Source organism: Micromys minutus (genome assembly GCF_963924665.1).
Source record: "Micromys minutus genome assembly, chromosome: 26".
Classification (NCBI taxonomy): Eukaryota; Metazoa; Chordata; class Mammalia; order Rodentia; family Muridae; genus Micromys; species Micromys minutus.
In genome coordinates this window covers 9118786-9131542 of record NC_137961.1, presented here as the reverse complement: position 1 = coordinate 9131542, position 12757 = coordinate 9118786, and the positions used below count along the sequence as shown (strand labels likewise).

Below are 12757 nucleotides of genomic sequence, written 5' to 3'. Positions count from 1 at the left end.
ACCCACACTACCCGCCTTTGCCCTACTATCATATCTCTGTTCTTTGACCTCCTTAGTCAATGTCATTCCAGAGATTTGTTCAAATGTCCTCTGGTTAACCGCACCCTCAGTGTGGACTTCAAGGGAGGGAAGACCACTCTTCTGGTGTGTGCTCCTGTACCGGACCCCAGTAGCTGTCCGCACAACCTTAGAGAAAGGGGTTGGAGTAGCCACCAGTGAACCTGTGTTTTGCTCTTTCCGTCTTTCTTTCTTTGTGTAACGCCCGGGGGGGGGGGGGGGGGGGGAGCACGGTTCCTCCTGGAAAATAAGAAGAGAGTGGATGCGAAACTACAACTCCTTAAGATGAGAATCCTGATTTTCTGAAACGCTGTAAAAAATTAAATGGGTATTTCTTTTTTTAATTAAAAGGATGAATCAGTATTCCGCGTGCTATATGTATCCCTGCCAGGAAAATAAATCCACTAAAAAGTCCCACTTCGCAGAAAAGCATCCTGGGAGAGGGGCGACACCATAGCCTTCCGGTGTAGGGAGCCAACACCCTACTTTTACGAAGAAGCAAACGGGGTACATGAAGCCCGAACTAAGAGGCAATGACAACCCAAGGAAAATTTGGACGGAAATGGAGATAAAAGTAACCACGTGGTAGGATGGAGGTGGACAGGGGATTTTTAGTTATCAAAGCAGGAAGTAAACACCACCAACAAACCCATCAGACCGCTAAAAAAAAAAACCAAAAAACAAAAAACAAAAAAACCAGATGAACTGGATTAACATAAGTAGTGTCAAGCAGGAAGAAAAATGTTTAAGTGTTGATTGTGAGTCTGGAGAAAGGACCTTCTAACACAGTCCACCTAACGTTGCTTGTACTTTTACAAGCATGTCCTTCAATTGGATTTTTAATTGTTGTATTAAGTACATAGAGACCACGATCTCTTTATTTTCAATAAAAGTCTAAATTTAAAAAAAAAAAAAAAGCACCATCTTGTAAGTATTTTCAGTTTGATATTCTGGTGTGTGGGCTTCTGATACTTGGTGTGTGTGCTTGTGGGAGCTCACCCTCTGGCACCTACCTGGTGGGTGTGCATGCATTTTGGCACCTGCACTCCCTACTATAACTTGCAAGCATCTAATTATGTTTTAATCTTTAATAAAACAAAACAGGATCCTTCCCTTTTGTCCTGGGTCTCTGAGTTTTCTTTTCAGCACCTTGTTCATGGTGGCTTTGGGGAAAATAACCTTTGAGAGCTGAAGGTTTTAGAAGCTTGGTGTAAGGTTTCAACCTTATATGTGATGGGGCAGGAGGGTCTCAATTTGCCTCTCTCCCTTTATCTTACTTTGCTCCTTGGCCCTCAAACATTCTGCCTCTTCCGTCCTTTAAAAGTAAAAAAGAAACTACCATAGAGGAGTTTAGGAAAAGAGGCTGTAGTGGGGAGAAGGGGAAAGGTAACTGTTTCTTGTCTATATTTTGCAGTGGAAATGTCTCCATTGGCTTGTCCTCTTAAAATGGCCTGAGGCTTTCATGAAAAGTGGGGGGTTAGGAGATTGGAGCATTCTATACATGCTCATACTATACTTAGCACGAGTGAAAATAATGTCCCTTCTATAATCAAAGACTTTGAGTTGTCTAAAGCTCAGAACAAAGCAAAGATGAATGTACACTGTTGCAAGACTAACTCTCTCATTCTTTCTGTCACACACAGCATGGGAGAAGGTGGATTCTGACGTCTTTCTCTTTCGCAATGAGAGAATTAAAATTAAGTTTGAGTCCAAGGCAGCAGGGATAGATAGAGATACGCCAAATCCAAATGATGAGCCAGGGAACAAAGGAGCACCTTTAGAGAAACCAGTGAGATCCTTTCTGTAAGATCTGCAAACAGATCTGGTAAGACTTCTATTGTGAGCTTTGGCATATGACATAAAACTGCTCATTCTCCCTGTTTTCTGTCCGTTCGTTCGTTTGGTTTTTGTTTTTGTTTTGTTTGAAGTAGGTTTTCTCTGTGTAGTCCTGGCTGTTTTGGAACTCACTCTATAGACACTCTCGAGGGTTAAAAGCATATGCCTCCATACAGGGCTCTCCTTGGGTGTTTGTTTGTTTGTTTGGTTGGTTGCTAAATAAAAAAGTAGATCAGAACTCAGAAAAGCCAGGACCTTCCCCAAGCCTACAGAACTAAGCTCCTTCCCCAAGCCAGGTAAACTAAACCTCTGACTCAGGATGCAGAGGATTCTTTTCCACTCCTAGCTTTCCTCCACCATCCTCAGAGCACCTTAGCTCCATTACCTTGCTGTCTTGAGTTGTTTAACTTTTATGTCTTGTTTAACTTTTATGTCCCAACATAATATATTAGTCAAAGAATTATAGCCACCAGCCACTCATATAGAAAAGATAGGCAATGCAAGAATTCTTGAATTCTCTGAGATGCCCCAACAGGAAATGGGGGCATCGGGCAGTCGAGAAGTCTCAGTGGTAAGCTCTGATTGCCCTTCCGGAGGATCCAGGTTTGAGTCTTAGCACCCACATGGCGCTTGAAATAAAAATAAATGAGCTATTTTTAGAAATAAAGAAAATGGAGGCAGGAACAAGCACGTGCATTCTTCTGTCAGCTCTCTGTGCATTTAGCAGGTGCTGGATCCAGGACACAGAGGACAGAAGTTCCAATCCCACCTCACTTCTGACAGCCGGCGCAGTCTGGTGGCCACACATGCCACAATTCTTCCCTTTCTCTAGCAAGTCAGGGGTATTTTATCTGCCAGCTGAGTGGGCGACTACATCTACTAAGGTGCTTTTCTAATGACTTACTAAGTGCCTTACAAGGGAGAAGTAATAGCATCCTGACTGCCTTCCTGGCCTGTTTCCTTCAAATCTTCATGAAGATACTTATCTTCAGTAACATCAATTTAGTGAATATTCTTTCTGAAATAAAATCCTCAAAGGTGGCTTCTTAAGCAAGAATAATTTAATTTTGCTTTGTTCTTACAATTACATATTAATGTATGTGTGAGAGTATTGCATGAATGTGTGTGTGACTGAATACGTGTGTGTGTGTGTGCTGTTTTGTGTGTGTGTGTGTGTGTGTGTGTGTGTGTGCCTGCATTCACACCAACCAGAGTGTCTATGGAGATCAGAGGACAACTTGCAGGAATCTCTATTATGTGGGGCATAGAAACTGAACTTAGGTTGTCAGTGTTGGTTGGTAAGAACCAATACCTGCTAAGGCATCTTAATAGCCCACGAATAAGTTTTTATTCTTGTTTTCAATCAAATTGGCTTTGCTTGGAGCTACTAAGGACTCCAATAAAGAACACCTTTATTGGTCACAGTATCACGTTTGGCCCTGTTATGTAACAAACACTTGGACATAACAGTAAGTTAGAAGGGTCAGTGGTAAGGATTCTGAGTTTGTGTATGAGACACTATGTAGTTGGATTTCGAAGCTGCTTGGCTATTCAGGTGGGAAAGGAAAAAAAAAAGCACTCACAGCAACCTTCTCATTTAGAAGAGGAAGGGAAAGTAGTGCAATGGTGAAGAGATGGAGGAACGGCAGCTAGACCTCGGAGCAGAAAGCCAATGATGCTCAGTGGGTCATGTGCGCTTTGCGTGGGAGGGACACGAGCCCATCCCTCATGCTCCTCCAGATGAGAACACTGAAACCGCTTTTCTTCGGAGGAATCTTTCGGATCTGAAGGAAGCACCTTGTAATCAGGAAGAATAAATTCGTACTAATAATGATGGTTGTAAAATACCTCTCCCTGTCCACTACTGTCAAAACAAGTCAACAGAACAGGGCATGGGGGGGGGGGGAGACTGAGCATGAAAGACACACTTCTGAGTATGTAAAAAGAAGTAAAATGTGTAAAAATTTAAGGATAAGCCAATGTACATGATTCCAAACACTCTCTCCCAACTTCCCTGTACCCTTTGCTTTTCCTTACTCTTCCCACAACAGATTTACAGACCGTGTGGAAGTTGTTTTGCAGAGTGAGATGAAAAGAAATAAAATAGCTTCCCCTTGCCATGCGTTGTAGGCTCCTTGCTAAACTCAAGAGAACCATATCTGTTAGCTCCTTGAATTGTGTCATGAGGAAGAAGAACTCCTAGTAAAAATAGTTCTTTGATTTCAAATATCCGATGCCTGTCGTTGGTTTGGATGGTTGAGCTGTGTTATTTACTAATCAACTCCAAGGCTTCTGTAACCTGTGGAGAGTTAAGAGTCACATAATGCTGGAATTATACCTAACTACAAAAGACATTGTTTTATGTGGAAGGATTCCTATTTTTCTCAGCCAATCATCTTAAGGTGAATCCAAATATGCAAACCCATAGTAAGTAAGGCTGCTTAGAACCCAACAAAAACCTGCCCTAGCCGTTCACATTTATTTCTAAAGGATCTCAGAAAGTCAGGGGGAGGTGGGGATGGTGTCCTTTATCAGCAGTTTTTCCTCCATAAAACAGTGAAAGAAAAACTTGATGATATCAAATGAGGAAGCAACCATTAGCAGATTCTTTGATCCCTTTACTTGAGTGCTTGGGGGAAGGAAAGGGACTGGCCTGAAGTCTCTACATACAAGAGCTGTGTATGAGGATGAAGAGATCTGCATCCACATAGTCACACTGTCTCCACGGTTGGAACTGTCTTGTCTGCTCATCCATACTTTAGGAGCGTCTAAGAATATAATATAACCTGATTCTGGACTTTTGCTTCCTTTCCCCTTTCTCTACTTAGCTTCTTTAAGAGTTGGCAGCCAGATTTCCAGCAGTTGTTTCTTTGGATTCTCACACTAAAATGTCTAGAGAAATTTGAACTAGCCACGTGGCCCTGAAATTGAGCCTGGGAAACCCCTCTGCCTAATACATAGTCTGCTGAGAACTTGGACGCCCCTGTAAATGAAATTGTGCTCTAGCAGAACAACCTCTCTGGGATCAGAGAAAGAAATGTAGAGCAAGGGAGAGCACTAAATAAAGATCAGCCCAGGAGCCAGATGTCCTGGTATGTCTTTAGTCACAGCACTTGGGAGGCAGAGGTGTGCAGATCTGAGTCTGAAGCCAGCCTGGTCTATATAGTGAGTTCCAGGACAGTCAGAGAATAACAAAATAAAATGAGCCAGGTTGTAAAGACTCTGGTTTCCATACCTAGTGTCAGGGTTGGGAGGGAAAAAGGAAAAGGAAATAGGTTAGATAACCTCCCTGGGGTGAACTTTAAATTTCTTAATACAAATTTTAAAAAATGATCATTATAGTCACTAGAAATGTCCAACAAAGTAGGCTCAACATTTTGTCACTGGAAAATTTCTATCCTTCTGTACCTAGTAACCAGAAATCCCCCTTTTAAAATGTTACATGGACATTTCCAAAAGAACCCATTCAAATCCACCATCTTGAGAGTTCCCTATCATATAAATATCTTACATGTTGACCAGAATGTAAATTCTAGTGCCCACCTCTGCCCTGCCCCTCCCCCACACAGAGTCTGCAAAGGAGTTAGGGACTGGGCTGGGTTTGCAGCTCAGTGGTCAGCTTCCTTGCTGAAGTGGTAGCTTCAGTCCCTGGCATGTATGGGGGCTGGAAACTGAGAGACTAGTGCCCAAATGGAAGGCGTGCTCAGATACAAACTGTGCGGAATGATACCAAGGAAACACCTGGCACAGGAAAAGCCCACAGTAGGGCAGCAATTAGCAGAGCTTTGCAGGGGAGAAGCCTTGAACCCCCGTCTTCACAATAGGATGTGAAGGATACACGTTGGTTTGTGTCTTTACCTGTGTAAAGCACAGCACATAAAACAACTCAAGGAGAATCTGGAGCCCGAAAGTGACAAAATTCGAGAATATAACTATCCACATTTGCTGACCAAAGCAAAATACACCGTTGAAATTCACTAACAGTCACAAGGCACATTTTATTTTGATTAGTTTCTCTGACTCTAAAAATATGGGGATTAAAGGCAAATTTTGTGGAAAGGGGGGGGTCAAGACTTTTGGAAGAAAAGACAAACTATAAAGTTATATCTGAAAAGCTCTTTGGGCAGGTATCAAGACGACTGAAAAACCAGAATTTTTTTTTGAACAGCCTCTTTTAAAGTGTACAGAATTAAAAACATTTACAGTATTATTTTTAGGAACCAATATTTTGGAATGAACATAGCAAGTTAATTCTGTGAGAATTTCTTCACAGGAGAACGATTATATCACGTTTGAACACCCCACTGTTTGTATTTAGGGTTTCTTAAATGCGTTCTTACCATTGTAAGAAAATAGTTTACAATTAACTATACACTTCTAACTGTATAATATTTACTGTTGATCTTTAATTTGATAAAACCAATGTGATAGAATTTCTTTAATAAAAGATTCCAGAATTTATTTAAGATCGAGAAAACACGCGTGACAAAATTACTTTGGATCAATACACTTTCAAGAAATGGGATACGCTGGTGAGATATTAAAAACTGGCTAAAACTGGACAGTGATTGTGGGGAGCCAAGTTCCCTCAAAGCATCTGAAACAAAAAATCCCCCTCAACTGTTCAAGTGGCAGACAAAATAAATTACCATAAATTATACGCCGAGGCAACTAACAAAACAGCTCGACGCTAAGGATTTCCTTAGCGCTTCCAGGAAGTGTGTAACACTGCTTCTGGCCCGAGGGTCTGGTCGGCAACCATCAAATGTCAGGGTAATTGCAGTAGTAGACCGCTGAGCTGGCATCGGACACCACGGAGGAAATGGCTCCGTGGCTGTCTGAGAGGTTCACACCGCAGTCGTGTCCCTGGTAGGGGAGACCCATCTCGGGCTTGTACACAAAGTGCAGATACTGTTCGAACTCCGTGCGGTCCACCTCCCCTAGGAGCTCAGTGGGCTGGTTGGGTTCCGTGCCATCCCGGCAGGGCAGAGCCTCGGGAGGGGGCGAAGGCTGCCCCGGGCCGTGCGCCGGGTGCTGCGGCTGCGGTGGAGGCGGTGGCGGCGGCGGCGCCTGCGGTGGCAGCGGCTGCTGGGGCTGCGCGTGGAAACCGCGCCCGGCGCCCGCCGCGGGCGAGCCCATCGCGCCGTAGTACAGGTGTAGAGCGCTGGGGGGCGCCAGGATCCCCGGCATCGCGGGGCCCGAGGGGTCGGGCCCCACTCGCATGGGGCCAGCGGGCGGCTCCGCGGGCACCGCGTAGTCCGAGACCTGAGCGTAAGTGTAGGCTCCAGGCGCCGGGCAGTCCCCTGGCAGCGGGGCCGCAAAGAAAGCCGGGTCCTGCTCCACGCCGTCCAACGGGGATGTGTCCGGAGTGGGCAGAGGGTAGCCGTCGAGCGCGGGCGCGCCCAGTCCCTGGCAGTCACGGTAGTGGGCGCCCATGTGCGGGGACATCAGCGGCGGGCCGGCCGGATAGCCGGGCTCCGGGAAAGGCAGACCCAAGCCATCCATGGCCACTCGGCCGCCCTCGGGACCAAGCGCGCCGGCCTGGGGCTCGGCGAGAGCGTGCAGGAAGCCTCCCTCCACCCGCTTCATGCGCTTCACCTGCTTGCGCCGCCGCGGCCGGTACTTGTAGTTGGGGTGGTCCTGCATGTGCTGCACGCGCAGCCGCTCGGCCTCTTCCACGAAGGGCCGCTTCTCCGCCAAGGTCAACGCCTTCCAGGATTTGCCTGCGGGGAAGGAGGAGAGGGTTACCCGGGTGAGCACTCCGGGCTCCTCTCCGGTGCTGTCTCCCACTAGGCGAGCCGGCGAGACTCCGGGGCGTGTTAAGATGAAAGTTTTGTATCGCCCCCTTACAGGACGCCTAGAAGGGGCGTCTTCCCTTACCTTTCTCCCCTTAATTCAAAAAACTGGCACAATTCCCTGGCTGGGAAGGGATCGAGCCAGGGGTGTGCGGGTTACGCGGCTCTGAGGTGCTGAGAAACCTTTATATTCGCCCAAAGGCCTGGGCCAAGAGTTACTTTGGGAAGAGAGGGAGCTGGAGGAAGGGACTGAGTCTACATCACACCGGTGGTGTGGGGCGCAAGACACCTCTAGGCTCAAGGAGGGGTCTCGGCGATTCTCTGCAGTGCGCAATGCCCTGGATCCCCCCCAGTCCGACTCACCTAGCATCTTGCTCAGCTCCGCGTTGTGCAGATCCGGGTTCTGCTGCGCCAGCCGCTTGCGTTCGTCTTTGGCCCATACCATAAAGGCGTTCATCGGCCTCCGGATGCGAGACTCGGCTTTGGCTCGGCCAGAGGTCCCGGCTGGCGCCCCGCTACTCGCCACCACCTCGCCTTTTACCTTTACGTCCCCAAGGGGGCTCAAGGACTCGGCCCAGGGACAGGGTCCCAACCCGGCCATCACCGCGGGCTGCGCGCTCCGGGGCTGGCTCTGGTCGTCACTGGCGTATCCCGCATCCGGGCTGCTCATGGCGCTCCAGACCGACCCCGCGCTCTGCTACCGCCACGGGACACGCCGCTTCCCCCACGCAGAGGCAGGGGTGGGAAGCTAGCCTGGAGATGCCCAGAGGAACTGTAAAGCTGAGCAGGTGCGACCCTCCCGGTGCTCCTCCCCAGAGTCCTAACCCGCTGTGTTACCCGCTCAGGAGACCTACCCTGTGACACTGCGGGTGTCCCGGGGCCGCGGGCCCTTTTCTTTAGGATCGCGGCCAATGGCGCGGCGGGGGCGGGCCAGACCCTAGTCCTTAGGCCCCCGCCCAGTCGGTGGTCCGAGTCCCAAGTCCCACACCCGCCCCTTTCCCCTCCCCCGGCAGAACATTGGGGCTACACCTGCCAGGGGGAAAAACTGGCTGGAGCCGGGCTCTGGCGCCAAGTGCACTCGGGAAATTGGATGGCTGAAATTCAGAAGTCTGGAGGTGCTGCTCACCGAAACGAAAGATTGAAACACTAGTCCAAGGTTGTTCACATCAACATACTAGGTATAGGCATTTATTCCATTCTTTAAAAACATTTTTTTATTACCGAAGGCAATTAACTTTGCATGACTTTTCGGGGCGCGGGGGAGGAAGAAAACCTTGTTCTCCCAAGAACTCACCATGCTTACATTATATTTAAAAACTGTCCAAGGTAAATAACAAGTTGTAATAAAAAACAGTTTAATATAAAATGCTATATCACTAATATTTCGCCACTCAATAATTAAGGGTTCAAGTCAACCCTGAGGAATTTCGGTATAAAACAGAAAACAAAACAAACAAAAACCATAAACCAAAGCTGTTCATGTGTGTTCGGCAAAAGAGGCAAGACCTGGTTTTGTTTCTAAAGACTCGCAAGAGGCCGTGGTTCCGTCCCAAAGGCCATGAAATTAAAATGTAAAATAAAGTGCAAAGACAACAGCACTGTGGTGCTCCTCGGAGAAAAGGGACCATCCCTTTAAGCAGCAAAAGCCATAGTGTTGAAGACAAGTGCCCTGATGGGTAGTCACAACATTTCTTAAGACTGGGATGAAAAGCTGAGCACCTTACATTTATTTCAAACCTGAAAGTACTTTTCCGCAGGCTTCAAAACATGCATTCCTGCAGTGCTATCCCAGCAGCCACTCAGCACCCTCCACACATTAGCAAACTCAGTTAGCCCCTAAAGCAGACACTGGAAAGGTGTTACACACATACCTAGCAGCCGTCCTTCAGACCACAAGCTCCAAGTTGCATTTGAGTTTGTTTGCCGGTTTGTGTTCTAAGAGATCCAACCTCCATCCTTGCACGGTTTTGAAGGAGGAAAATTCGAGAACTGCTGATACAGCTCTGTCAGAATGCTCACCTAGCAAGATTTCGAAGAAAAGACAGTCTATGGGATGCCTAATTCCTGTGATTCTGTAATTGCAACATTTGAGAAGAGGGGGCTGAAAAATACCTTCGTCCTCAGCTACATACAAAGTTAGAGGCCAGCCTGGGGCTAGGGCTACGTGCAACCCTGTGTTGAGAGAGAGAGAGAGAGAGAGAGAGAGAGAGAGAGAGAGAGAGAGAGAGAGAGAGAGAGAGAGAACTCAATACAACACTTTCCAAAACAGACTTTCTTTACTGTGAAGGGTTGATTGAAATCACTTACTTGTGGTCCATGAGTTAACAGGCCGAGGCTTTTTCTTGTGTGTTAAGTTATTTCAGAGACCAACTCTGGCTTCCTGGAGGTTCCAAAAATCACAGAGCTTTTGCTAGCTCCTGGTCTGCAGTTTCTGGAACTCATACAGAAACCAACGTTTCTCTAATTTCTTAGGTTATAATGCGATGGTGACCCTCCCTCCCATTTGCAGCTGGAACTTGTGCAGGGAGAACAGTGATAGCAGTTAAATTCCATGTCTGTAAGATTCATACAGAGGGGGCAAAATTAAATCTGCTTGAAGAAATCCAAGGAAACGATATTTTAAATTGCTGATTTAAAACCAATGGGTCTTAAATCTAACTGATGATGTACTCTTCCTTTAGGGTTTTTTTCCCCCCTGAAAAACATTGGCTTGAAAGTAAAAAATTTTTTAAATGCATTTCAGATGTTTAACCGAGGACACTAAAGGGGTAGAGATAGTAATATCACAAATCAGGTTCTCTCTAAGAAAAAAAAAATCAGTCTCTTTCTGTTGTTTGTTTTTGAGACAATCTTCCCACGTAGAATTCCCTCTCCTGCTTCCCAGAAGCAAGGACACAGGCCCTCACCTCCACTGTGATTTCTCTTTTACATCCAGTACCCGACATCTTTCCAAAGACCTTAGGGCCGAATTTTCTCTCTCAGTGATTTTATTTTTAAATAAACTACGGGTTTTGTTTGAAATGGAGATTGAAAACAGTAGCGGGTCCAGAATGCATTTTCTCTGTCTTCCCTGTCTTGGTTGATTTTTCCAAAAACTAAGAGACAACAGAAATACAGTTCAGGTGTAGGCCTAATGTACTTGCACCATTTTACCTGGGTTCCTCTTTCTGTTCTTGCTCGCGAAGGGAGCCAGCGTTATTTACACACATCCCTGAAGATTAACTACTGATCTGTCTGGGGGAAAGCACAAAGGCACCGGGAGTCCAAGCGTCCAAGTTTGGCCTCTTCCCCATTTCTTAAAACAGCCTCCCCTGGAGTCATTGGGTAGCGCTTTACTTAACAAATCAGGAAATGTGGCGCTTTCCCAAGACTAGTCCCCCTTCCAGTCCTCTTACCTAGATCTAACTTCTGCTGAGCATTCTCTTGACAGATACTTTGGGAGGAGTGTTGGGGGCAACCGCACCTCAGACCCGCTAGCGGTGTGAGCGGCCCATATTTCAGTTTCTTCACTAAATGGGTGTTGGAAGCCGAGCGACGTTATCAAAGCCAGCCACAAATGCCACATGTAAAGAAGCAAACATCCGGAGCGGCTTCCTGCAAGCCTTGCTTCCCTCAACACTAGAGATTTACTGGGGTGGGGGTGGGTATCTGGAGTAGAAGCCTGGCACGCCTGTCTGCCGCAGCCCGCAGCGGTGTCACGTTCAAACAGTGCAGGATTTCTAGGTGGCTACTGACTAGCCACATCCCCCCAAGCAAGACCCAAGGCTCGAGGCTGGAAAGGTTTGGGGCAAGGAAGCGACTAATGTAACAAGAAGCTGTGTCCGCGCGACCGCTTGGGGCCTGTAGCAAGCGGGGTAGGTGATCAACTGTGACTCCCAAGTCGTAGGGTCAACGCCACGCTCTGCAGCGAGTCTCTCTGATTGAGCGGTTGATTTCTCGAAGGCTTTGTGGGTTTGGTGTTCTGATGACCAGAGCCCGTTAAAGGACATTCAAGTCCAATTGCGCAGGGCCAGTGGGCACTCAGGTAGAGCTGTGGTCAGTGAAGAGCAAGTTCATGAGGGCGGAAAGGGGAGCGCGGGCTGTCATCACGGGACAGCCCCAGGCGGATTCTAAGATAAGGAGACAATGGTACCAGTGGACGACCTAAAATACGTGCCTCCCAGTCTGCCTCTGGGAACCAAGAGAGAGGAGACTCGGCGGAGCGTCCTGCCCCGGGCTCCGCACCTCCCAGGTAGGGCCACCCGGAGCAACGCGGCCAATTGGCACCTTGCGCCAGGAGCACCAAAAGGCGCAGTCTCTCCTCCCCATCCCCCACCCCATACCTTCAGCGTCTCTCCCCAGTCCCTAGTCAGTCCCTAGTGGATCGGAGATGGAGACAGAAATTCGGGGACGTGAGAGGAGAGGCCGTGAGTAGCACGAAAGACAGAGGTCACCGGTCCCCAAGATGGCCCAGGACATTCAGGTCAGACCCTGCAGTCTTTGCTTCACTCTGCTGTCCGCCCCCTCCCCCCACCGTGGGAGCTAAGAATATTTGACCCCCGAGATTAGCTTCAGGGACTCATTCCCCACACGGATGGGAGCATGCATCCTAAGTGGGCGGGGTCTCACGTAACACTGTCCGAATCCCAGTCTAACCGTGGCTCCTCTCTGGCTGTCCCGAAACCCCACCCTAGCAGCTGGTGACTCGAAGACCACGTCCTCCTCCCGCTTGGCCCTGGCTGAGTTTTTCCGCAGGGCGAAGCAGGAAATTCGCTGCTCCCGCTTCACTTCCCAGCTCAGAAACTGGTCCCCCCCCCCCAAGTGTGGTTGGTTCCCTGATGAAGTATGGACTCCTTGCTCTTTATTGCCTGCTCTGTGGGACTTTAGGTTCTCTTGGGAAGGTAGTCCGAGAGCTAGGAATAAAGCCTTGCTCACATTTCTTTGGAGTCTTCCTTGAACTTTAAAGGCAATTCAAACGTGGCGTGGCTTTTCATAATGGCGGTGTCTTAGCAGGTCCAGTGTGAAAAGAACACTTGGGTAGAGCCGCTTCAGTGTGGTTTCCTTAGCCTTCTCCCCTGATTCACGTTCTC

At 47.9% G+C, this 12757-nt stretch overlaps 1 protein-coding gene across 2 annotated transcripts; it reads right to left on the bottom strand.

Annotated features, from left to right (window-relative positions):
• Nucleotides 1-5871: 5871 nt before the first annotated feature.
• Nucleotides 5872-11194, bottom strand: SOX17 (SRY-box transcription factor 17). 2 transcript variants are annotated; one of them, XM_080938714.1, is made up of 7 exons: nucleotides 11084-11194; nucleotides 10842-10922; nucleotides 9996-10148; nucleotides 9801-9860; nucleotides 9560-9707; nucleotides 8052-8441; nucleotides 5872-7616 (listed from the first exon to the last, which is right to left on the bottom strand). In XM_080938714.1, exons 6-7 carry the CDS (start codon nucleotides 8356-8358, stop codon nucleotides 6655-6657), a joined length of 1269 nt encoding a protein of 422 aa, XP_080794840.1. In that variant the 5' UTR covers nucleotides 8359-8441; nucleotides 9560-9707; nucleotides 9801-9860; nucleotides 9996-10148; nucleotides 10842-10922; nucleotides 11084-11194; the 3' UTR covers nucleotides 5872-6654. The 2 variants fall into 2 exon arrangements, with proteins under 2 accessions (XP_080794840.1, XP_080794841.1); XM_080938715.1 differs by lacking the exons at nucleotides 9560-9707; nucleotides 9801-9860; nucleotides 9996-10148; nucleotides 10842-10922; nucleotides 11084-11194 and adding an exon at nucleotides 8543-8666.
• Nucleotides 11195-12757: the final 1563 nt, after the last annotated feature.

Excerpts from the sequence above, each read along its gene's own strand:
- SOX17 (XM_080938714.1), bottom strand. The coding sequence starts at position 8,358 with ATGAGCAGCCCGGATGCGGGATACGCCAGTGACGACCAGAGCCAGCCC. Across the intron at positions 7,617-8,051 it reads GGAGCTGAGCAAGATGCTAG|GCAAATCCTGGAAGGCGTTG; the intron begins GTGAGTCGGACT and ends CCTTCCCCGCAG.